This window comes from Carassius carassius, chromosome 10, assembly GCF_963082965.1.
Source record: "Carassius carassius chromosome 10, fCarCar2.1, whole genome shotgun sequence".
NCBI classification, from domain to species: domain Eukaryota; kingdom Metazoa; phylum Chordata; class Actinopteri; order Cypriniformes; family Cyprinidae; genus Carassius; species Carassius carassius.
Window position 1 is genome coordinate 30,512,226 of NC_081764.1, and position 27,637 is coordinate 30,539,862.

The window sequence follows — 27,637 nt, forward strand, 5'->3', positions numbered from 1 at the left end:
ATCGGAGCAGCCCTACTGTTAACTTTTTTAATTTGGCTGACACTCCCTCTGAGTTCAAACAAACCAATATCCCAGAGTAATTCATGTACTCAAACAGTACACTGACTGAACTGCTGTAAAGAGAGAACTGAAGATGAACACCGAGCCGAGCCAGATGATGACTCGTTCACGAGTCAAGAACCGTTTCTGTCAGACGTGTCCGATTCGAGAACCGAGGAGCTGATGATACTACGCATGTGTGATTCAGCGTGAAGCAGACCAACACACAGAGCGTCTGAACCGAACTGATTCTTTTGGTAATTGATTCTGAACTGATTCTGTGCTAATGTTATGAGCGCGGGTAAACCGAAGGCTCAAATCAAGGGAAATCATCGCCAATGACGCCATTACGTCAAACCGGTGAACCGTTTTCTTCAACCGGTTTATTGAATCAAACTGTCCGAAAGAACTACTGGTGATCTGAAAACCGATGCAACCAGTTCTATGGTTGCAACCAGTCAATGTTTCGTTCACTATCTGGCTCGGCTCTGTGTTCATCTTCAGTTCTCTCTTCACAGCAGTTCAGTCAGTGTACTGTTTGAGTAAATGAATTACTCCGGGATATTGGTTTGTTTAACTCAGAGGGAGTTTCAGCCACATTAAAAAAAGTTAACAGCTTAAGTCATTTGTGGATTAATGAGCTGGAGACGTGACCGTTTAAAACGATTCAGTTCGATTTGGTGAACTGGTTCAAAAAGATCCGGTTACATCGAATGATTTGTTCGTGAACCGGATATGAGAAACTGCTTTGTTTTGAAAGCTCTCACAACAGACACGGAAGAGAAGACAATGCTGAATAAAGTCGTAGTTTTTGCTATTTTTGGACCAAAATGTATTTCCGATGCTTCAAAATATTCTAAATTGACCCTCTGATGTCACATGGACTAGTTTAATGATGTTTTTCTTACCTTTCTGGACATGGACAGTATACCGTACACACAGTTTCAATGGAGGGACTGAGGCCTCTCGGACTAAATCTAAAATATCTTAAACTCTGTTCCGAAGATAAATGGAGGTCTTACTGGTTTGGAACGACATGAGGGTGAGTTATTAATGACATAATTTTCATTTTTGGGTGAACTAACACTTTAACTAACATGAACCCACCACAAGCAATACTTTTGTTACTATATTTATTAATCTTTGTTTATCTTAGTTTATAAAAACACAGCTGTTCATTGTTTGGTAATGTTACTTCACAGTGCATTAACTATGTTAACAAATACTGTACAACTTTTGATTTCAACAATGAAGGCTATAGCCTAAATGTTGAAATTAACAATGTTGTAGAAGTGCAGTTTAGTAATAGTAAATGTTAAGTGATGTAGTTAAATAGTTTCATAAATAGAACATTATTGTAAAGTGTTACAGATTTTTTTAATACACCAATTCAGACGTCTCGTGAGTTCAGTGTTGGACAGGTCAGTTGTTTAAACCATTCATTAAATTTAATCGGTTCAAAGGAATCATTAGTTCGCGAATCAGACGTGTACAGCACGCGTTGTGTAATTATCTCTGCAGTTAAGGATATCGCACAAGATTTGACAACACAGAAAACATTTCATCACTGGATAATTTTTATTTTTATTTATTTATTTATTTTTGTTCGACACCATCGTGTCAATTGATTTTGATTAATATGTGCGAGGGAAAGAGAGCAACACAGCGCTCGTGTTGTTTGAAGACAGTGAAGGTGAGTGCGCGCATGCGTGCGGCCGGGGCTCTCTCTCTCACGCGCTCTCTCTCTTTCTCTCTCTGTTCGTTCTTATATGCGCCCTGTTAAACTGACAGGACTTAAAAACACATGCAAATGATAAACTTTTACTCTATGATGGTTAAGCTGTGCAATTAATCCGCGAATCACATTCGTCAAGGGCCGGGGAGCAGCTGGCCCGTACGGTTAATAAATAACAGATCAACTACGAACAGCCTACATCGCACATCCTGCGATGTGTCTATCGTGGATTCGTACATCGTGATATCGATGCTTAAACGACACATCGTGCAGCCCTACTTGGAATATAGTGCTTGAAAACTTTATGGTGCTTTATAATGTCTTTGTGCCTTTCGTGGGGTTTAACAATAACACAGAATAGTATATGCACAATATCAGATTTGAATTGGCTGATAACATTGCCCGATCCGGCAGAGTTGGAGCCGATACTGATACCGATACTGTATATCGGATTGGAGCATCACTATAATGTAGTGTGAAAACACTTTATATTTATAGCTAACTAAAGGGGAGTTTCGCTGCCTTCACATTGTGTACCACATACAAAATATCATGCAAAGTCCTGGATCAGCACGTACCTCTATAAGAGTGAACACTCCCAGTACTGCATATGATCTCCAGTAGCACCTGATAATGGCTTTGGTGAGTTTGGGCGTCCGGAGTTCTTTGGAAGCTTTTTCCACTTCTTGGTCCCAGTAGCTATGAGTGCGGGAAAAAGAAAAAGATGCTTAATAAATAATGCTGACACAGAGAGAAATAGGATATCATAAAACAATTATAATCCTCCTTTATTACAACCCTGTACATTGCGAGTAAATCACTTGCATATGCGACTAAATCTTCACTCTGGTAACTAAATGATGTCTAATATTAGCCAATGGATAATAAATTCTCAGATTTTACTCGCTAGTGTGTTAGTTGGAGGCTAAGTATAAGTTTGCACAGATATATTTTCACTCGCGAACAACACTCTCTGACTGAGCGCTTCAGAGTTTCAATCCCCGACAAGCGATCTTTACTTTTTTTCAGTTAATTTCAATGGATGCACAGCGCACCTGTATTTAATGTACCATAAACTCTAGTGTGAAGGCGCACAAATCGCCATCGCTTTCTCTCACACATACGCAGAGACTGAGAGAGAGAGAGAGAGAGAGAGAGAGAGAGAGAGAGAATTGACTCGCTACACTTAAACAATATTATTTGTTGTATTTTCCTGTCAAAATAACTTAGATCCTATGGAAGACTTCAGCTTTTAAGAACAGCTGGGTTTTCGGTAGTGGGTGGAGTTAATGAGCAAATGGCAATCTCATTGGTTGGCGCTCACCTATTATTGTCCCCGTTTTGATTTCAGCAAATCAGTTCCAGCGAATGCACAAAACCTGATTTATATTCATGAATCCAGCTGCTCATTAATCCTTAGTAATCCTTAGTGTGATTTATAGTTATTATTAGTAGAATTCGTATCATTATTATCTTATCAGTATTTTTGTAGTTTTTTTCCAAACATTTTTTTTAACAGAAACACTGAATCACCAAAAAGCAACACCATCAGTCCAATTAAAATGTTCAGTTAAAATGACTAATATGCATTCAAACATGGTTATCATTCAAGTTTATTTCTAATTACTTAAGTTCTATTCTTAAATAATTATTATTATTATAAAGCTTTACTGACTGATGTTAATAGTTTACTTTTCCGATATTTAAAAAACTGCATTTTACAAATATTAAATATTTATCATGTATATATCTCTATCTATCTATATATCTATATCTATATATATCTATATCTATATATATCTATATTAGTGTTGTCAAAAGACCCGGTACTTCGGTACCAAGTCGGTAATAAAAAAAAAATTATGTGACGGTACCAAGTACCGGTAGTACCAGTAGTACCGAGGTCCCGTTCAAACCCGGTTCAGCGCTATGATTTCCGCGAAGCAGAAAACGAGGACGGAATCTCAAAATCCAGTCATGAAAATGAAACTTACATTTTAATATGGGCAGTCATAGAATTTGTCAAAGTTAGCATAAATTCAAATCTCCATATGGACCAGTATCTGTAAATGTTAAGCCGCAAAAGTTATTTGAAATATGAATCTGTGTTCTGCGCGTCTCTGTGTGAATTAATGAATGGCAGAGACGTGCGGGTTTGTTTACTACATAGACTGAAGCACATGACGCTTGCATTAATTTCAGCATCTGAGCTTCAGAGTTCTCTCTCCATAAATCGATCTGCACTTTTCAGTTCATCTCAATGGATGTATTTGATGCTCTGTAAACTCTTTGTGAAGGCGCACGACTCACCGTCGCTTTACCAATAGCGCTGTTTCCAGAGGTGGGTAGTAACGAGTTACATTTACTTCGTTACATTTACTTGAGTAATTTTTTGGGGTAACGAATACTTTTCGGAGTATATTTAAAGATGGGTACTTTATACTCTTACTTGAGTAAATTTTTGGGGAAAAATCTGTACTTTTACTTCGTTACTGTGGGCGACGCTCCTCTCGTTACTTTATCTTAATGCAATAAATGTTATAATGCTTCAGTTTATTCCAAACGCTACTTTTCTCTGGGCAATGAGCGATGCCCATTCGCGAATGATTCATTCTTTTGAGTCAATTCTTTTCAAAGGCTTGATCAAACCAGTTGGCAAACGAGTGAATTGGTTCATGAATCAGTTTGAATGAGTCGTTCAGTTCCCTGCCGCACGCGCTGAGCGTCTGAAGTGGTTCACTCGGAGTTGTAACGTTTAAGAACAGAAAGAGCGTTGAAAACGTGGCTGGAACTGCACTGAATTGAAATCTGCAAAGGTTATTATTTGCTAGCGATGGAGATCCTTATTAGATGAACACCGCGTGTGCTGTCTACTGTAATAGGTAATAACTTGGGCTACATTCGATTACAGTACACGATACCACTGTGACATTAGTTTGTTGTACATGTGTGGCTTATAACAGAAGGGAGTCAAGTTGAATGCAGCATCCAAAAGACAAAAAATAGCCGATTAAGATTTTATTAATTTTAATACAATCACACTGGTGCAAGTACGTTCAGCGAGTCATATTATCAGCTGCTAAATTCAGATCTGTGATCGCTTGCTGGCGCTGAGCCAGAGACAGACGCATTTTTACAGCGCTGCGCATTATAACAAATCACACATGATTCTTTTGAGCTTATTAAAGTATTGGCCAATCAGAGGCGTTCAGATGAGTCATCGCTAAAATGCCGGTGCTTCCTTCACTCGCTCACTGACTGAATACCTCTTTCTGGCGAATTCTCTCGCAGGAACAACAAAGTGCAGATGCGTGTATGAATCTTTAATTAAGATATTGATTTCACAGTGTTAACAGTTTCAGTGATTTTAATGGGAGTTTCTGAGAGTGATTGAAATCTATACTGTCAGTGAAAATTATATTTAATAATGTAAATGTTATTTGCTCTCTTTCTGAACAATGAAAGATTAGTTGCAATATTTATATCACATTAACTTTCAATGTTAAATTCACATTTAATATAAAGTCAGTCGTATTAAAAATATGTTATGGCATGACACCTATATCTGTTACTTAAGTAAACAGACAGGGTTTTATAATAAATTACATAAATTGGAGTAAAGGCTGATGAAATATATACATTCATACACGCACACATACATTACATACATTCTATCTATATATCTAAATAAAAATAGGCTCAGTATATATGACCCAAAGTAACTAGTAACTAACTACTTGAGTAGATTTTTTATCCGATACTCTTTTACTCTTACTCAAGTAACTATTCAAGACTAGTACTTTTACTTTTACTTGAGTAAATATTTCTAGAAGTACTTTTACTTTTACTTGAGTACAGTTTTTGGGTACTCTACCCACCTCTGGCTGTTTCTCACACATGCAAAGAGAGAGAGAGCGATAGTCTTACCACGCTGAATCGCACGCTATATGTAAACTATTCTTTGTTGTCTTCTCCAGTAAAATAATGGAGTTCATATAGAATTATTCATATTTATTATTACCGTCCCTGTTTTGATTTCAGCAAATAATTTTGACCGAACGCAGACAACGTGATTAATATTCATGAACCCAGCAGCTCATCAATTCATAGTGCATTGTATATACATTGGTATGATAGTAGAATTAGTAGTAGTATTGTCTTTTAATAATAATTAATATGATCTATTACTATTTTTTTACAGAAACCCTCAAATGACCAAAAATATCTTAAGCATCACCACCAGTCTTAAGTTCAGTTAAAAAAACAAATATGCATTCATTAGCTAGGCCTAAAAGTTAATTTTTACATAAAGGCATTGTGCTAGAAATATTACTATTATTTAGTAAAATGTATGTGATACTGCTACTACGGTTGAAAAAAATTATAAAACTTTATTTTTTAAAGAAATAAAAATCACAATATTTCTTCCATGTTTTAATTTTAATAGCAAATCCCATTTATTTACCAAAAATAAAATGGGTTTAAATTTCATAAATTAAAAGACAAATTAAATTTGGGTGAAACTTGTTTACTGTTTTTCATAATTATATAACTTGGTGAAAAACTTTAAATTTTACACAGTTGTAAATAAGAATAAAGAATGGCATTGGTTTTATTTTTAGTGCTAAAAAGTTATTTTTATTTTTAATTAGCATATTTATGCATTTTGCTTTGGTACCGAAATTGGTACCGAGAACCGTGGATTTTCACTGGTATCGGTACTGAATACTGAAATTTTGGTACCGTGACAACACTAATCTATATATCTATATCTATATCTATATCTATATATCTATATATATATGTCTGGTCAGTAGGGCTGTAGCTATCGAATATTTTAGTAATCGAGTATTCTACCATAAATTCCATAGATTAATCGAGTAATCAGATAAAATTTGTTTCTGCTTAATTAAAGTGCAATATTAATTATGCAAGAGAAAATAAGACTCCTGGGTCTCTTAAAATGAAAAGTTTCCTTTTTTAGAATTTTTTTTTTTTTTTACTTTTTAAATGCATAGAATGCAATGCATACATCAAAAATAAACATTTAATTATTACCCATTGTTTCTCTGTCTGTACTTGTACTGTGAACAATGACAATAAAGTTGACAGATGAATTAAGTGCATTTAAGTGCCATTCATTTGGGGTTTTAAATAAAGCATTTTCTGAGATGCACATTAAACATTAAACACATAAAACATTAATTTAATTTATATTTTAATTATTGACAATTAAGCAAACATAACTTTCTGGTAAACAAAGGGGATTTACTATTAAAAATAAAACATGGAAGAAATGTTGTGTGATTAAACCTTAAAAAAAAAAAAGTTTGATTTTTGTTTTGTTGTAGGCTATGTACAGTCGTGGCCAAAAGTTTTGAGAATTACATAAATATTAGTTTTCAAAAAGTTTGCTGTGATGTACTGAAATATAATTACAAGCACTTCATACGTTTCAAAGGCTTTTATCGACAATTACATGACATTTATGCAAAGAGTCAGTATTTGCAGTGTTGGCCCTTCTTTTTCAGGACCTCTGCAATTCGACTGGTCATGCTCTCAATCAACTTCTGGGCCAAATCCTGACTGATAGCAACCCATTCTTTCATAATCACTTCTTGGAGTTTGTCAGAATTAGTGGGTTTTTGTTTGTCCACCCGCCTCTTGAGGATTGACCACAAGTTCTCAATGGGATTAAGATCTGGGGAGTTTCCAGGCCATGGACCCAAAATTTCAACATTCTGGTCCCCGAGCCACTTAGTTATCACTTTTGCCTTATGGCACGGTGCTCCATCGTGCTGGAAAATGCATTGTTCTTCACCAAACTGTTGTTGGATTGTTGGAAGAAGTTTCTGTTGGAGGGTGTTTTGTAGGGCTGGGCGATATACAAAAAAAAATGTTTTCTCGATATTGTCAAAATGTTTACGATATTCGATATATATCTCGATATGTTTGCATATGCATTTAAATAATAAAAAATAAAACATGATTTTCTTTTGCCCATTAAAAAAAAAAAAAAAAATATTTAGATTAAACAGCTAATTTAAGCAGTTAAAAAATCTAGACCAAGAAATCACTTACTGCTTTTTATTAAATGAATACATGTAGGCCTATATGTAACTGAAGCAGTGCAAATTAAGTAACAGTTACAGAAAGTGCATTCTGTTTAGTGCATGCAATTCACAATTTAAACTATGCAGCTGGGATAAGTATTTTATTTTAATTTTTTTAACAAGTTTTTAAGCTAAGAACACAAGTCTGTCAACTGTCTGCGGTTTTAAGAGAAGCTCTGTGGCATGAAACTATGTTCCTACTGACACTAAAAACCCTCTTAGATGGGGAGCTAGTTGCTGAAGCACATAGCTATTTCTTATATATAAATATATATAAATGAATACCAAAGACTTTTGCATTCTCTCTGTCTATATTATGGAAAATGGTAAACATATCAGTGAAATTCCCCAATAGTAATTCCAAATGGCCATAGCCTATGTTTCTCTATTCAAACATCAGCGGTCGAGTAAGTGCATTTATTTTGCGATCACAAATGCAAACAATACAGTTGAGATCTCACGACAGAACACAGACCGGCTGAACGACGCTTTCATTAGATCGCTCAATTCCAGCTTGTTAGTGTTTTCAGATTATCATCAGCGGCTCTTCCGCGATGAGGAGTGAGCACTTGCGCATGGTTGCCAGATTGCTTAAAATAAGCAAACACCGGGCAGAAAATGTATCCTTGTAACAGTGGAGCTCTGATTCGGAGATTTAATCTCTTGTTATCTGGCAACCGTTATCATTAAAGCTCTCGTAGTAGAGGGGCGTAGAGCAGTCAGCAGTTACAGGTTCATACAGACATTCGGTGCGTTCTTTTGGGAAAGTATGTTTGAATTTGAAATATTCGATATTCCCGATATATTCAAATTTTACATCGTCGTCAAAATTATTCCGATATTATCGCTAATATTCGATATATCGCCCAGCCCTAGTGTTTTGGTACCATTCTTTATTCATGGCTGTGTTTTTGGGCAGAATTGTGAGTGAGCCCACTCCCTTGGATGAGAAGCAACCACACACATGAATGGTGTCAGGATGCTTTACTGTTGGCATGACACAGGACTGATGGTAGCGCTCACCTTTTCTTCTCCGGACAAGCCTTTTTCCAGATGTCCCAAACAATCGGAAAGGGGCTTTATCTGAGAATATGACTTTGCCCCAGTCCTCAGCAGTCCATTCACTATACTTTCTGCAGAAGATCAATCTGTCCCTGATGTTTTTTTTTGGAGAGAAGTGGCTTCTTTGCTGCCCTTCTTGACACCAGGCCATCTTCCAAAAGTCTTGGCCTCACTGTGCGTGCAGATGCGCTCACACCTGCCTGCTGCCATTCCTGAGCAAGCTCTGCACTGGTGGCACTCCGATCCCGCAGCTCAATCCTCTTTAGGAGACCATCCTGGTGCTTGCTGGACTTTCTTGGATGCCCTGAAGCCTTCTTTACAAGAATTGAACCTCTTTCCTTGAAGTTCTTGATGATCCTATAAATTGCTGATTTAGGTGCAATCTTAGTAGCCACAATATCCTCGCCTGTGAAGCCATTTTTATGCAACACAATGATGGCTGCACGCGTTTCTTTGCAGGTCACCATGGTTAACAATGGAAGGACAATGATTTCAAGCATCACCCTCCTTTTAACATGTCAAGTCTGCCATTCTAACCCAATCAGCCTGACATAATGATCTCCAGCCTTGTGCTCGTCAACATTCTCACCTGAGTTAACAAGATGATTACTGAAATGATCTCAGCAGGTCCTTTAATGACAGCAATGAAATGCAGTGTGTAATGAATAAAACCCTTCGTAATCATCCGGATGAAGGAGGCGGGAACCGGCGGACAATCAAATAACCTTTTAATACAAAATAAACACAAAACAGCGCACCAGCCCCTCACGGACGACTGGTGCGCTCAAATAAAAACGAAAACACAACTAAAAGCCAGGCCTGGTCCTCTCTCGTCCTTCACTGTCGTTGCTCCAGTTTTATATCCTTCCATCTCCTACGTGGGACTCGAGACCGGCGGTGGGTCACAGGTGTTGCTGATTTCCCAATCACTGCCGGCCTCACTCCTTGTTCCCACGTCCCTCGGCCCCGCCTCACTCGCCACACAGTGGAAAGTTTTTTTTGGGAAGTTAATTTTCATGGCAAAGAAGGACTATGCAATTCATCTGATCACTCTTCATAACATTCTGGAGTATATGCAAATTATATGAGTATTTGCTATTACAAAAACTTAAGCAGCAACTTTTCCAATTTCCAATATTTATGTAATTCTCAAAAATTTTGGCCACGACTGTACATTCTGCTGAACAATAGTCTTTAACCGGACTTTTATTTTGATGGGTTGACCTACCTTTACAGTTCTGTGTATGTGATGTGACGCTAGTTTTACTCAAATCAAACGGTCAAATGCTCATGAAGTGACTGTCAGAGCAGTTCTGGAGATGTTGTTCATGTGTTCACATCTTATTTAGTGAGACAGTAGACGCTGAAATCACAGCAAGCGTCACGCGCGCTTCAGTGTGTGTGATAAAGGAAGTCGTGCTTCTGCTCCATTCATTAATAGAGACACGCATAACATGCAGGATTCATATTTAAATAGACTGTGCCGGCTTAATATTTACAGATATTAGTCCATATCGTGATTTGATGTAAGTGCAATGACCTATTTTTGATTAATTTATTCAAAATTTGGCAAATGTCCGTGCCATTCCGCTTTAACTGTTAAAATCCGTTTTTATGACTAGATTCCGCGATTCCCTCTGCGTTTTCTGCATTGCGGAAATCAAAGGGCCCTAGTTGTGGTATGCCAGCTCTATCTTGTAATGGACAGACGCCACGACGTTCTCTACGTTTGCTCGCGCCCTCAAATGTAAACACTGCTGACTCATTGCAGTATGCAACTTCGGACACAGCGCTTGTGTTTCCTTCCGCTTTCTGGTCGTGAGATTTAAAAAAAATTTAAAGAGGCTTCGAGGCAGAGGAATTTGCCTCGATAATTTTTTGTAAACGAGTCATTATCTGGCTCGGCTCGGTGTTCATCTTCAGTTCTCTCTTCACAGCAGTTCAGTCAGTGTACTGTTTGAGTGCATGAATTACTCCGGGATATTGGTTTGTTTAACTCAGAGGGAGTGTTAGCCACATTAAAAAAGTTAACAGCTTAAGTCATTTGTGGATTAATGCATATTAGAGATGCGAACCGTTAAAAACGATTCAGTTTGATTTGGTGAACTGGTTCAAAAAGATCCGGCTACATCGAATGATTCGTTCGCGAACCGGATATGACAAACTGCTTTGTTTTGAACTCTCTCACAACAGACACGGAAGAGAAGACAATGCTGAATAAAGTGGTAGTTTTTGCTATTTTTGGACCAAAATGTATTTCCGATGCTTCAAAAAATTCTAACTGACCCTCTGTTGTCACATGGACTACTTTGATGATGTTTTTCTTACCTTTCTGGACATGGACAGTATACCGTACACACAGCTTCAATGGAGGGACTGAGAGCTCTCGGACTAAATCTAAAATATCTTAAACTGTGTTCCAAAGATAAACGGAGGTCTTACTGGTTTGGAATAGGGCTGCACGATTTGGGGAAAATGTCATATTGCGATTATTGAGGTCAATATTGCGATATGCGATTGCGATTATAATAAATTGTATCATGAGTCAACTTGATGGGTTTTAAAGGAAAATGCACACACAGATTAGTGATAATGCTAAAATGTGTATTTGTAAAACTAGAAATGTTTTCAAAATAAATAAAAAAATTAACATTTGCATTTATGTAAACTTATTTTCTCAAAAGTAAAGCTAAATAAATAAGACAAATAAAAACATACACATTTTCACAAAAATAAGATTTTTTTAACATTTTTGTCCAAACAAACATGGATGGACATTTACTCAGGATGTAACATATACTCTCTGTATACACGGTTGAAAACCCAAACCACTAAATCTTAAATGACCAACAGGTACTTCCAAATCCTCTTTCTAAACAGTTAGGCTAATCTTATCGCATTAGAGGTTCTTTGACAAAAACACAAGCATATCGACTTTCTCTGGTTTCAGACAGGAGCGATGATTTGACACAACATTGCCACTAGCACTAAAAGCTCTCTCTGATGCAGAGCTTGTTGCTTGTATGCCCAGATATTTCTGTGCTAGTTTGCATAGCCTAGGGAAGCTGACTTTGTGTGTCTTCCACCATTTCAGTGGATCTTCTCCATGGTCTACACATGGCATGTAAATGTAAACATTGATTTCAGAGGCCACTGCTTCTCTTAACTGTGCCATGGAATCGAATGTGGACAGTGGTGCTCTTGGTGCTGTGCATGTGGTTTCCTTAAAGAAACTGGCCAGAGTTTTCTTCTTGGCTTTAGCAGCAGGTGGACTTTCCACATCTTTGCTATTCTCCATCACTGCAGGGCTTTGGGCTACATACTGCTGGCCGTGAATTTCCTGAAACAATAAACAATGCACATGTTTTAGAAATTTGTTACATTGAATAATTTTTTACCAGTAAACTCTGTAGTTTCACTCACGATCAACTCGGATATGGCTCGTTCCTTTAAGGTCTGGGTCTCTTCTTCGGAGATGTGTTGTGTTCTGAACCTTGGGTCTAGGAAAGTGGTGAAGTTTAGCAAGTCCTGAATGCCTTCATATTTGCTGTTGAGGTAGCTAAGAATGTTGGATTTCAGTGACTTGGTCAGCTCAGTGTCTGCTTCGTCTTCAGCCAGCACTGAGGTGTTCAGAAGATGCAGCGCAGGTTTCACACAAGATATGCTCACATAACTTTCACCCGATAAGGCATCCGTGAAGTCCTGTAGAGGGCTGAGTGCCTTGTTTACAGATTCCAAGACCTCCAGGTCCTGCCAAGAAGGGAGTAGGTGTCGCACTTTGCGGTCTGCAGAGAGAACCTTGGACAATGCACTTTGCTGCTCCAGGACTCTTTCTATCATTTTCTGAGAGGAACCCCATCGTGTTGCGCAGTCTGTCACCATGGCATGCTCTGGGAGGTTGAGCTCTCGTTGTGCTTCCCTCAAGGCCACTCTTTTCTTCCAACTATGGGAGAAGTGGCCCACAATCTTCCTGCATATCCCAGTAGCTCTGTTAATGCATTGTGCATTCTTTTTCAGAGCATTTTCTGTGAATGATAGATGAAAAACATTTACTCACTACACATTGCAAAAACGTTTAATATTCACGTTCTGATTCCATGCCCAGTTCATATGAATAGCATAAAACACACACACACACACACACACACACACACACACACACACTGCCCCTTTCCCTAAACCTACCCATCACAGGAGACATGCTGCATTTTTACATTTTTAATAAAACATAGTTTTTTATGTTTTTTAAGCTATTTGAACACCTTAAATTGTAATACCAGTGTAATACGCATGTTATTATACACAATTTGTATCCTCATATCACAAAAACAAGAGCACACACACACAGTTAATATTTGTACTAAATCATGTCACAACTCTAGGCCTAATTAATTATATTGGAGTAGTAGGCAAAAATGGCAATGGCAGATTTGTTCTTTACAATCATCCATCTTTTACAGAGTTATGTTTAATGCTAATTAATAGCCCTAAATGAAATGGGCCATCTTTTGTGACACACAGAATTTTACATTGTATTTCAAGTAATTTTATTTCATTAAATCAATGGTACAACTGCCCCTAACCCAAAGTTATTTGCTTATAAAAGTACAGTAGTTTAAAATATTTGCTTTAGTGTAATATAACGAAATATGAAAGCAATTTAACTTACCAATGGCCAAATGAAGTCTATGACCAAAACACTGGATTCTAGTCCACTGATTAAGCTCCACTGCTTTGACCATGTTAGTGCCGTTGTCTGTTGTTATGGCGACCTGACGCTCCTCGCAGAGGTCCCACGCAGCCAGTGCCTCTCTCAAGCCCAAGGCTATGTTTTCTCCTGTGTGGTCGGCGGGGAAATACGATGTTTGCAGGCAGCGGCTTTTCAATTCAAACTCCTCGTCGACAAAGTGTACAGTCAAGCTAATATACGGTTCACTTGTCCTGCTTGACCACAGGTCCGTAGTGGTTGAAAAGAACGTCACTGTAGCCATTTCCTTTTGAACTTCGTCACGGCGCGAGTTATAAAGTTTAGGGATCGCTATTTGAGAGAAATAGTTTCGAGAGGGCAGTTGGTACCTCTTGTCCAGTGTGTGGATCATTTTCTGAAACCCCACTTTATTAACGGCATGTATGGGCATCATGTCTTTTGCCAAACAGTGCGTTATGGAGTCAGTGATTTCTTTATGTCTAGCCGAAGACTTATCATATGGCGTGATGCTTGCAAACACATCTGTAATTTTGTTTTGTTTTGTTCGGGGAACAGCTTGTGCCTTGTTTCCTTCGGTTGTCTCTTTCACCGTCATGCATTCCTCATATTTTTCTCTGTGATGTTTCAGGTGCTGAAATAAATTTGTCGTATTGCCTCGTGATGTAGCAACTTTGATTTTGCAAATCTTGCACAGTACCTCTCTCTGCTCAGTGTCAGTAATCCGAAATCCAAAATACCGCCATATAACAGAGGTAGAGTAATTTTTAGGTACCAGATCAGTGCTGATCTCCTCGGCATCCATCTTCTCTCTGGTATTTTCGCGCTGCGCAGTGCGCGCGCACACACACACACACACACACACACACACACACACACACAAGTGACCACGCACGCGACACGGCACGAGACGCAACACGCCTTTACTGAGACTGTCAGATCAGATTTCGGCAAGGAAAATCGGCAAACTGTTCTCAGAAAGTTTGTCTTCACACACACTTATTTATTTTATCGCAACATTTTGCCGTCATATAATCGCAAAGGGCTGACATCGCGATTGCGATTGCGATGCGATTAATCGTGCAGCACTAGTTTGGAACGACATGAGGGCGAGTTATTAATAACATAATTATGATTATTGGGTGAACTATCCTTTTAAGATAACATGTAGAAAGAAAAAAACGAATCTTAAGCATGCAGAATAATATAGGCAGACTTTGAACAATTAACCACAGCTTTGAACAATTATGAAATTGTGGCATCTATAATTGTAATCGCGATTAAAAATTTGATTAATTGTGCAGCCCTAAAGAACATACAAACTTGTTAACACAATCTACTATAGAATTCTTTTTTTTCTTTTTAATTCTTTTTTGCTTAATAAATCTTGATTATTTATTATACAGCTTGAAAGGATGAAGAATGCGGACCAAATAAGGTCCAGTCCTGGACCACAAGGGACTCCCGGTGAAAAAGTAACAAGAGTGTATTTTGTACAGGCCATGTAAACACCATATAAATGTAAAAATACAGGTCACATGGAAAACATTCAAGGCACCTAAGAAACAAATCCTGAGCAGAAACTAAAGCATTTTAGCCAAATCAGGAAAACTACCAAGGTGCTACTTCAAAACAGCTGCTGAGCCTCTTCAGTTGATGTTTTCCAGCAGTAACGTCCGGCCATAAATTCTACATCTGTAAATAACAGTTTACTTCAAGGCCGAACACTTGTGTTCACGCCTCGACCCCACAGCGCTCCATGGTGCTGATCGCAATAAAAGCTTCACTAATTAATGTCATATCCCAGAGCTCTGTGCTAAATGAACCAGCACTGATCCATTTTAAAGCGCATGATTAGAGGCAGGAGAAACGCTGTGTGAGGAGGTGCTTTTAATGAATGACAGGATTGTGTTCACTGTCATTCATTTCCATGCTTTCACGGCTGGAGATAAAAACTTTGCAGGAGACTTCTGATTATCAGTGCTTCTCTCCCACTTTATTCAACCAATTTTATTTCTCAAAGGTGACATATTTCTGAGTGAAATGGGATTTTCAATTAGACAAATAAAGATGATAAGACAAAACATAACACTCGTTAAGTAATTGGGAATCTATTTGATTCCCAAGGAATAATTGAACCGATAAAAATGTACACACTGAACGTGGTATAAGTTGCTTTTATATAAAAGTGTCTGCCAATTGCATAAATGTGATGTTATTGGTTGTGAGGGACATGCTCTTTTGAGGAGGCATTACTTTTATTGTTCTAATTCTTTATTACATAATTATTAGGAAAGATAAATAAACAATAATGCATTTATTAACAATAAATAAGTACATATATTAAAATAACTGGGAAAAACTATTGTTAGGCTTTTAGAAAGGCTGCATTAAGACCTAAAAGGCTTCCTAAACAATGCTAAAATAGTATTTGGTGTTTATCCAACCATAGTCAAAAAGGCCGCATCGCCATAGAAGCTGAAAGGAAAGATGTTTCAGAGCATTTGTATTTAAATTAAGGTTCACAAAGACCAAAGAACTGCTCATAATAAGACAAAACCATTTTCAGTTATAGTCAAATAAGATGCACATTCAACAGTGTTAGATAAAAGTGCTGATTGTGTTATTTTTTTTTTTATCTTTTAGCAGTAAAATAAAAAAGAAATTATAAAAACAAATAAGGATACAATATTTAATCAAATGCCGCTGTACATTATAATTTTTTCATTAGATATATACATTATGGTGGTTTCTAGTTTTGCATTTCTTTATATTGTTTCAGATAAATACTTCACTGGATTAAAGTAAAAATACATTAGCATTAATGTAGTTAACTGCTTATATACACACGTGTATACTTCACATATTGAATATTCCGTCTTGTTTGATTCAGGCTGGCTTCCTGTACACTACAAAATGAAAGTGAGCAGGAAAACCAGACGGGCCGTTAACCTCACACTTCCTCACGCCCTGCTCTCTGTATCCTCCGCCAAGAGTTCTGCTCGTGTGATAGAAACAGCACAACCTTCCACATTATCTGCCCTCTACAGATTATTACTGCAAAAAACCCAACCCTAAATTCGAATGTCTAACTGGTCACACACCTTCTGTGCTATAAACATGAATCCTCATCAAAACATGTGGCTGGAGGAGAGGTGTTCTACTGCTTTTCTAAGTGATCTGACTTTGACTTTAATTTACAGCATATTTTTTCTACAAGGACAGACATTTCTGGAGAAATCTGTTGTAAGACAGCGGTGTGGTAGCTAATGAGACACCCCTTGAGGATTTTGAACACACAGTTTCCTGGGTTACAGTCCGGATATTAATTCACACCAACAGGATCAACGGACTCGGGTCCCACGTGTTCAACCACGGCTCCTTCTAGGAATACTTAACCAGCCTAAACTCATTCCTGATTTCAGTGTTCATACATTGTTCATGTATGGATGGTTACAAAGATGTTCATTAAAACTCAGCACTGCATAATGAACTGATGTGAGCCATCACTTTCCCATCACCTACTGGGAACCGCACTGGCCTGCGTTCTCATATTTCACAATTAATACTCTGAGGGTTTGCTTGAAAAGTATCTGTTGATTAGTCGTTTATTCCCAGCGGCTCACTCACCTCTGCAGTTCTTCCCCAAGTCTCTTGGACCCATCCTCCGGAAGCACTTCATACATGTCCTCTTCTTCAAGTCTTCTCTTGGATCCGATACGGAAAAGAGGGTTCAGCCAGCTGGTGTCAAATAAGAAGAGAAAAGACAACTTGGTCAACAGAACTCTTTTAAATGTGCACGCCAAAGGATCAGGGTTGCAAAAAGGTGGAAAATTTCCAGTAAATTTGGGAAACATTCCAGAAATTTGGAAACTTTACAGGATTTCTTTGCAATCTTCCAGGAATTTTAGGAAAGTTACGGTAATTTACTGGAAATGTTCCACCCTTTTGCAACCCTACAAAGGATGCTGAATAATTGATGAGTGATGACAGCCGCCGAAAGTGTACAAACAACATTTTTCATGACAAACATACATACATACAAACATACAAGCAGGTAGGCAATCTCATTAAAATGACAGTAACAGATGCTCTCTTCTATTAGGAGTGTTCCTGAGAGTCAAGGGTTGGAAAACAAAACTTAAAACACTCTCTGACATTAAAGCCACATGGCTGGATTTGCACATGGGTTCATAACAAGAAATAATAATGAAAACTGAAATGGAATAACAACATTAAATAGTAAAAAACAAAATAATAATAATGTGTGACAGATAATAAAATGAATGCTGCATTTAAACATTTTTATTTCTGATTAAAAAACAGTTTTGAATATTTTCTGATTAATGTCAAAAATGGCTAATAGGTGGTGTAACTGTTTAGCCATTGTAAAAATAACTAGTTTTCCCTTCAAAAATCAAATCAAGAGGTCTTTTTTTGGTCCTTTTTTACTTAAAAAAAACAACAACAATGTTATTACATTTTCCAAAAATAAGAAGTTTACTTTTTATGAAACCTATGATTTGCTTATGTCAAACAGAGGAATCCCCAAAAACAATCCTTCTTTTGTCAAAATAAGAAAAGAAAACTTGAAAAAAATTTTTGAAAGCGTTATAAAGATAATGATTAAGAAAAATTACTATCAAGAATTAGCATACAATAAATAATCAAAATGAAGATTAAATTAAAATAGTTTTAAATAACGAGTTACTTTTTTCAGAAATGTATGAAATCAACATTAGAACGTTCTAAGAACTTTTTTAAATCATGTCAGACTCTCTTTCTTTCGTCATTAACCCACGTGGCTATTCCGGTAACGTACATGAAAGCTATTAGAGTGAACACCGGGAAAAATACTGGAAACCCAGAGTCACATTTGCTGTAGCAGCTCTTCGGAAGGAAAAGAAGTGGGTGGTGAACAGGACCAGCTTTCCCCGTGAAACAAAGAACTGAATCAGATACACAACTGATGGACAGACACCTACAATTCTCTGAATAAATATGTTTGAACTAATAGTGTCTTTAGATTCAGAGGGGATACACATAAAATAGCCCATAAGCTGATCAGCTAACTGTCCCCCTCATCTCTTTATCCTGTATAAGTTAACTATTTAGAGGCATACAACCTTACCAGAAAAATATCTGTGAGAAGAGATTAGCTGTGGCGGACGGGTTGCTCTTTATATCTTCCTTTACTGGCTCCATGTCGATCGCCATCCTCCCTGCAGTTCAACAGGTGTTATAACCTGTGCGACACATCTAACGTTACCTTCAAACTGTTGTTGTGTAACTTTCTAACATTCACATGTCGTCGAGTAAGTAAGTACAGGCGGAGGTACACCCCTCACGTCCTTCTGTGAGCGCGCCTGTCTTATCAGCCATTGGTTCCACAATCCGTGGCTCACACGTGATTGGCTCATAGGCAAGACTTTTACATCCTTCATACACGCCTCAGATCAAGCTGACTAAAATTAAGTACCTTACTATGGTGAAGATTTAACTTATGAATATTAATTAGAGCATACGTACATTGCTTGGTAACCCTCTTTGAGTGTTACGTTAAGTGGCCTGATTAATATTAAGGAGCCCATCGTTCACCAGCCCGCTTGCAGCCAATCGGTTAGGCCAGTTGAGGCAACGTCAAGTCGAGTAATTAATATTAATGAGCCACGGCTTCACGATAGTAGGGTTTGCTTGTGAGCGACATAGTAAAAGAATGAAACAAACAGCAGATTTACAGAAAATTGCTTTGAGGTGGAATTGCTGAAGAAGTGTAGGATGCAACTTTATGTTATTACTATTTGAAGAAGATTCTGATCGACTATTCTGACACATAAGAGAAAGCGATGGATATTTGTAACTTTGTGTAGTTGTGCCTTGGGTGAGGAGGCTTCTTGTCTGCCATCTGTTCTTTATTAGCTCTGCATACAAAGCCCACTCATGCAGTGTGCTGGAAGCAATCATCTTTAATTAGAGTGTCTAAAAAGAGAAAAACAAAAAAGTATCCCGAAAAAATCTTTCTTTTCAAAATATATTGAATGCTAAAAAATTAAATGTACTTATTTTTGTTGTTCTGAACCCATATGGCTTTTTTCCCTGTTAAACATAAATGGATACATTAACAGTAATGGTTATTGTTTTACATACAATTACAACAAATGGGGACTGTGGCTGGGCAGCATAAAAGTATCATAAAACAAACAGACCAAAATGTAGCTTAGTCTTTAAAATAAAAACATACATTTGTGAACTAGATCAAGTGATTCATTAAAGACTGGGATTTATTAATTGAAATAATTTTTACTTGTGAGTGAATTTACATTTTAGCCCAATCACACATCTCATCCCTCTGAGAAACACATAATGCAACATGCACTATAGTTTTATTCTCTCTTCCTTCCTCCGTCTGTGCCTCTGTCTTGATTTCCGATACAGATAAAGCACTGAAAGAGCAGAAGATGAGAGACCCACAATGAGACAGAGCAGGTGGCCGGTGTACTTATAAAGGTAATGCTGACAAACACAGACCCACACACACACACACACACACACACACACACACACACACACACACGAGAAGGGAGGTTCTTTTCTGCAGCCTCCAAGAATCAGCCAAACATAATCTGCAAGGAGGAGTTAAAAGGGGTATATCAGGAATGATTGATTTCCATGCAATGTTCTGTATTGCAAATAAAGCCTGACCATTGAGTCATTATTACTTTGCCTAAATGTGAAATGTGAACATCTTAAAAGTGAACTTTACACCAGAGGCCAAGCTCCAGTGAGGGGTTACATATTTCTGCTGCTGGAAAACTGACCCAGAAAAAAAGCAATAAAACATGGATCAGCGGCACTTCGGTTATAATAGAATATGGTGATTATCTTAATTCTGGCAATTTGTGGTCAGTTGGAAACCAAATGTTCATACCAGTGTTTGAAAACACAGCAAGCTTGTGGATTCCTTACTGTTCTTACATGCAAATGTTTTATTCTAGGTCACATAAGAAAATTAAGAGCCATCATTTATATTCTAAAACATCTACTGCGTATTGCTGTGCAACACTGAAAGAGGCCAACTGTTAAAGGCACAGTTCCTGCAAAAATGAGCATTTGCTGAACATTTACTTACCCTCAGGCCATCCATAGATAAGTTTGTAAAATTGATTTGGAGATATTTAGCTTTGAATCACTTGTTAAACAGTAGATCCTCTGCTGTGAATGGGTGCCGTCAGAATGAGAGTCCAACAGCTGATAAAAACATCACAGTAATACACACTACGCCAGGCCATCAGTTAACATTTTGTGAAGCAAAAAGCTGCGTTTTTTGCAAGAAACAATTCCAACATGTTTAACTTCAAACTCTTGCTATAATGTGAGTCCTCTGTAATAGTGAATCTTTTCTTAAGTGGAAAAGTGGTCTTGTCTGAATCAGGAGAGAAATAGGCACAAGATCAAGCACCATTTACAAGTAAAAACAGTCCAAAAACAAATATGTTGGTGGATTTTGATTTTAGAGTACAACAGGGGATGCACTTTATCACTGGAGGAAGCGTTATTATGGATTAGTGACAGTTTAAACACCCCTTATGATGGATTTGTTTCTTAACATGCAGCTTTTTGCTTCACAAGACATTAATTGATGGACTGGAGTTGTGTGGATTACTTGTGGATTATTGTGATGTTTTTATCAGCTGTTTGAAACTCTCATTCTGACGGCACCCATTCACTGCAGATGATTGGTGAGCAAGTGATAATGCAAAATTTCTACAAATCTGTTCTGATGAAGATTCAATCTCATCTACATCTCGGATAGCCTGAGGGTGAGTACATTTTCAGCAAATTTCCCTTTTTGGGTGAACTATTCCTTTAACCGTATCTCTGCCTGAGCATCCCAAATGATATACTTTAATTTGTGCGGTGTAAATACAGTAAGTGGATTGCACATAATAAGCATGTACAGTCACGTTTATTTTTCCATTCAAATTTCCCGGGAATGTCATTGTGGCGTTCTGTCATAAACAGGTAAATATTTTCACCTTAGTTAAACCTTGCATGCAAATTCGAACTGGCTTTTGTGTGACTCATTTTAGTCTTTCATATTTTACTAAGAAGCCAAAGTCTTATGTCATAGTGATGTGTGGTTTGTACCCTTTTGTGCTTCCTGAAGATGAATAACTGCATACCTCAGTCAGCAAGCTCCAATCTGCCCCATCTGAATGATTCTGCAGTCATAAAACTGGCACTTTCTCCATTTCATATGGCCAGATTAATTTAAAAAAATGTAATTTGCAACAATATAATTGCATGTTGGAGGTGATACATGTGTTTAATGTGCCCCAGAACAGGGATCTCCTCGAGGGAATCTATGATGTTGCTATGGTGGCAGATATTTAGTTTGACGTTCTCGCTGACCTTGTATCACTCAGCAACAGCTCACCTGCAAAACAATTACAGGCGGGTTTGAGTCTTCCATCTTCACAGGCATAAGAGAGAATGTCTCTATAACATGTTTAGTGGAACAGAAGTAATTTGGAATTTAGTGTTTTATTTAGTTGTTTTTGTTGTCATAAGGAAAAGAAAAGGCATTCAAGTCTTTTGACCTGATACCAAGCTTTATTGTTTTTTTTACCAGTAAGCCACTTCCACAAACGGCAACCACATATTCTTTCTATAGAATATATAATCTAGTTGGTTTATTTTTTTAGTCTATTCATGTTGTATAGGTTTCATTATGGTCCTGATATGGACCTGATATGTACATTGTTGCTACATTGGCCTAATAAATAAGTTATTAAATTCAATTATCAATGTAACTGATACTACCTGAAACATTACATAATTGTCATTTATGTGTTCTTGGCTGAGGCGAGCAGCTGTTGACTGAGGAAGCCTCATGTTTTGGTCAGGTCAGGTTATGTTTTGTAACTCCCTCTGAGGGGGACGGAGGGAAACCATTAACAGGATCTGAGACTGAGAAGAGGCAGGAAGACCCATCTGACCTCCGCTAACTGTTGCCTCCTGGTTACACAAACATGCACTCTTACTCATACGAAAACATTTACCCTTTAAATATTCTTGACAAATATGTCTTTCTGTTTTTTCAAGCAGCAGTAAAACACCGGTGACATTTTACTAAAGTGAAGCTCAGTTTCTTTAAGCTCAAGGTGAAGTGAGCACACCAGAAGCCTGTCTGAAATTCTAGACAGTGTAGATATTTTACATGCACTCTCACACTCTCCAGTTCTTGAGGTACTTAATGTGCAAAATATAGTACAAAACGCAATTTTGTTGGGGCAACTACATAAACATGAATAGCAGTGTAAGTCAAAACCTGATGCTTACATATTATAACACTTTTTTTTGATGGTTAAAGAATCAACCCCCCCAAATTCTTACCTCTAGATGGCAACAAAACTTCAAATTAGAATCTTAACTTTGTCCAATTACTGTTATTATCATTAATTAAAACTAAACTAAACAAATAAATAAAACTAAAATGTAAAAAATTAAATTTATAAACATATTTCATTCCAAACTATAATTTCAGAATTTTTAACCAAATGTATATTAAAATAACTAAAACTTAAACTGAAATATAATTTAATAGAATAATAATATATAAATATAATTTATAATAATAAATGTTGACGTTTTAAAAGACATAAAACTAATACAAATATAAATTACTAAATTATGAAAAGTACTAAATCTTTAACTAAAATTAAAATGAAAACATAATACATAAAAATCAAAACTAATTCAAAAATATTAATAAAAACTATAATAACATCCCACGGATACTAAAAATAATACCAAACAAATCCTATAAGCTAAATGACAAAACAAACGAAAACTAATAAAAATGCCAAAATGCCTGCGCGCGCACACACACACACACACACACACACACAATCACACACACTCAATCTCACACACACACGCACAAAGCTAAAAATCTGACTAAAAATTTTAATGTAAAATATAGAAAAAGTAATTAAAAATATTGATCAGAAAATTACTAAATAAATAAACCCTCAAAAAAAAAAAATTCTCACAACACTCAATACTATATCCTAATGATACTTAAATGTAACACTGGTCAAATGAATCACATATGCAAAAATAAATAAATACTGATGAGAAACACATGCACAAAAAATGAAATATATTTCAACATGAAAATATAAAATTAAAAATAAATTATGAATGTTAAAATATAAATAAATGAATTCAAAATATTATAAAAAATTTAAATAGTATCCCAGCGATACCAAAAATAACACTGGTCCAAATTAATCCTAAATACAATTTCAGGCCCTTCTGATAACAGCCATCTTTAAAGCGCTCACCTCCTGACCTCCAGCATCTCTGCCGACTCACTCAAAATGATTCTTGCGGAGTGATGTTTGGGTGGGTGTGTGTGGTGTAGTGGGTAGTTAATGTGAAAACGAAAGGCTATTGGTCAGCTGTTGAAAAGGTTAGTAGCCAGACCCTCCCTGCTGAATATAAAGCAACTTTGAGGGGGGAGACTCTTCAACAGACAATTCAGTCCAGACTGAACACCCCTTACCAAATTACTCATCCCTGCCTTGTTTGCATTTCACTCTCATTTTCACTGCATTTCAACAGAACGTGGGAAAATGGGTAATATGGCAACAGAGATCATTGCCTTCCTTTTCACCATATCTGGATGGATTCTGATCTCCTCCACGCTCCCGATTGACTACTGGAAAGTGTCATCAGTGGACGGGACAGTCATCACTACAGCAACCTTTTGGTCCAATCTCTGGAAGACGTGCGTTACGGATTCAACCGGAGTCTCCAACTGCAAGGACTTTCCTTCTATGCTTGCACTGGATGGTACTTTATTGCTTTCTTCAGACATTTGTTGACTTTTTGTTTCTTGTCTTGAGTAAATGGTCTGAACGCGTGTGTGTGAGAGTGTGTGTGTGTGTGTGTGTGTGTGTGTGTGTGTGTGTTTATGAGAATTGCTGATCGCTTGTGGCTCCTTTTTCCTTCCTCCAGAGAGTGCAGATGTCTAATTGTTCAGAAAAAGAGTAGTGTGGTGTTGGATTGCCCTAATGCTGTTTTGGCAGAAGCTTCCACAACACAAACAAACCTACTAATATTGCGCTTGATGCATGCTGACACTGGTTTGAGAATGCAATAAAGAAGCAAGTCACTATTTTAGTGCTAAAAGAGCTTGTCTCAAACTCTGTTTCCCTGGCCTATTACTTCAGTAACCACAAGTAGGAAAATAGGGTTTAATAACCATGCATTGATTTAATTATGTCTGAATGGCTCACCCACAAACAGGAGGAAGATTTAAGTAATGCAGAGACGCAGAAAACTTGTTCCCTCAGGGTGCCATGCAAAAGAAGTTTAAACAGGTGTTGAATAATTGTAATGTATAATTATCATGTCTCTACATGGCCATACATATTTGTGACGTGCCCTCCCTGACAGTTTCAACACTAAAGCGTTTAATGGAAGATGCTACATTCATTTACAGTAAAGGTAGTATGCACCATTGGCAGCATTAAACAGAATTCCAAATAGAACTAAATTTGCACTTTGTCCCAGTGAGAGGGTGTTGCTAAGGGTTTTTTTTTAGTGGTTATTAGCATGTTACTTAGTAGTTATTAAGGTATTCTGGGTGGTTTAGGTGTGTGAATGAGAATCTATGGGATTTTTCTGTCAGATTAAAATTATAATTATATGTCTGATCACTTAAAAGTAAAAGTAAGTAGCATCATAACATAGATAAGATATTACTGAAGGTGCAGAAATGACTTGGTCTCAGGAGTAATACGTTGATAATTATAAACCAGTCCATAATATTTTGGCATGTATGTTATTTTTCCAGCAAAATTGTATAATTGTAATAATAAATAAATATAATAATAAATTTAGCATTTTTGACTCTCTTGGAAATCACTATATAATTATAGTAATTAAGTATTTATTTGTGTGTGTGGGTGTGTCTGTATATATATATATATATATATATATATATATATATATATAAATATAGGTATGACAAGTTTATTTATATAGCACATTTATGGCATTTGAAAGTATCTTACATAATAATAATCATAACATCATAATTATACACTTTGTTATAAATGTCATTTTTATCATGTATGGCTTCTGCTGTTCCTGCAGCTTATATCCAGGTTTGTCGTGGACTGATGATCTCAGCTGTGTGTTTGGGATTTTTTGGAGCTATCCTGGCACTAGTGGGCATGAAGTGCACTAAAATAGGGGGATCAGAGACCACCAAGGCCAGGATCACCTGTCTGTGTGGACTACACTTCATTCTCAGTGGTAAATGTTGCTTGACCTAGGTCATGGTTTCTTGTTTTTTTTAAGCATTTGCAATGATCAATTTTGCAAATGACAGTGTCCTGTAATTATATACCTGTCCTGTCTGCAGGAATCTGCTCTATGATCGCCTGCTCTCTCTACGCACACCGCATAACATCAGAGTTCTTTGACCCCTTATTTGTGAAACAGAAGTAAGTATTGTAACAATTGCTGCAATTGCTAGTATGCACGCCATTTCGTACCAACACCAGTCTTTTGCCTGTCACCTTTTAGATTTGAGCTTGGTGCGGCCCTGTTCATTGGCTGGGCAGGATCTGTTCTCAGCATTCTTGGAGGATTTATCTTTTGCTTTTCCATGACAGAAGGATTCAGCATCAGGTCTGATTCTTAGATTTTCCACTTACATTCTGTGCCACCTGTTTTAAAGGAGTCTGAATTTTTCTAAGGTCATATAATTTGTAATTTTCATGACAGCAGCCGTTATGAACAAATGAATGCCCATGTTTACAAGTCAACAATGCCTATTTAGCTCATCCATGTAATTTAAGTCTAATTAGGATTTTAACTTAAGTAACTTCTTAAAGCAACTGTATGTAGTTTTGTGTATTTTTGCCACTTTAGATTTCCACAACAGTTAAGAGACACTTTTATCCAAAGTGACTCACAGTGCATTCAGGCTAACAGTTTTTACCTAACATGTGCACCCTGGCAATCGAACCCATAATGCTCTACCACTTGAGCCACAGGAACATTATATGCATATACCATATGCATCAGATGTTTAGCCAATGGTCCGTGGGCGGGACGTCTGAGGCTGGGACTAATTTTATTTTAGCTGTAGTTCAAACACCAAAATGGATTTTTATAGTTTTACTTAACAATACCATCAATGGCAGTAATGGGTTGAAATCATTCTTCTCTCTGACAGAGAGTACTCCTACAACGGCGCCACGTCCTTCATATCAACACGAGCCAAGATCGCAAAGATGGGCAGAAACCCCAAGACTCCTCAGAAAGACCTACCAGACCAGAGCTCCTCTGGCAGACAGTTTGGGAGGAATGCATATGTTTGACTTCAGCTTCCTCTGTAAAACTGAAAACTATAACAAGTCAAGGCCAACAAGCATACACTGTATAAAGTCAACTATCAAACAAATCCTTGAAGGAGAACATGAGTTCACGTTGCTTAAGGCTGCTTTCATCATTTGAGGCATTTAGAAGACTGCACAGAGGTAAATGTTATATATATATATTATCAGACATTTCTCTATTTCAAATGTTATTTTGATGAGATATGCCTGTAAACAATATATTGCAGCATAGACATTTGTTGTCAGAAAAACACATATTGCCTAAGAAACCTCAAGCAAGCTTTCCAGGTCTGCCAGTGTGATAGAATTGCCAGATTTCTTCACTTGGGACTTGAATGAAGTCAGGTGAACTGATGATAGAGAGGACAGGGAGAACAGCTGCGCTCCACTGACCACAGGAACAAGCTGTCTCGATTCGGAAATTGAGTCGGAGCTCACATATTGCTCTGGTCCTGGAGTCTCTCTTCACCTCCTGATCAGTGGAAACTCTAGACTCTGACCCCGGTTTTTAGCGCTTCCGTGGGCCGCTGCAGGCTGGCACAGGCTTCTTATTCTGTCAGAT

General features: G+C 37.3%; 2 protein-coding genes across 4 annotated transcripts in view; one reads left to right on the top strand and one right to left on the bottom strand.

Moving 5' to 3' along the window:
* Positions 1-18,994, bottom strand: part of LOC132152153 (ATP-binding cassette sub-family C member 4-like) — a 56,360-nt gene extending 37,366 nt beyond the window's left edge. For 2 of the 3 annotated variants that reach the window (XM_059560892.1, XM_059560893.1), the window contains exons 1-3: positions 18,786-18,989; positions 17,285-17,395; positions 2,353-2,473 (exon numbers count right to left, since the gene is read on the bottom strand). In XM_059560892.1, coding sequence (XP_059416875.1) covers positions 2,353-2,473; positions 17,285-17,395; positions 18,786-18,871 — 318 coding nt within the window. In that variant the 5' untranslated portion in view covers positions 18,872-18,989. Of the gene's footprint in view, positions 1-2,352; positions 2,474-17,284; positions 17,396-18,785 lie in introns of all 3 variants that reach the window. The other variant, XR_009436485.1, reaches the window with a different exon arrangement.
* A 197-nt stretch (positions 18,995-19,191) lies between these two features.
* Positions 19,192-27,226, top strand: cldn10a (claudin 10a). Its single transcript, XM_059560903.1, has 7 exons — positions 19,192-19,535; positions 20,090-20,161; positions 24,284-24,514; positions 25,823-25,984; positions 26,094-26,175; positions 26,258-26,362; positions 26,913-27,226. The coding sequence occupies exons 3-7, from the start codon at positions 24,295-24,297 to the stop codon at positions 27,055-27,057; spliced, it is 714 nt and encodes a 237-aa protein (XP_059416886.1). The 5' UTR covers positions 19,192-19,535; positions 20,090-20,161; positions 24,284-24,294; the 3' UTR covers positions 27,058-27,226.
* Positions 27,227-27,637: the final 411 nt, after the last annotated feature.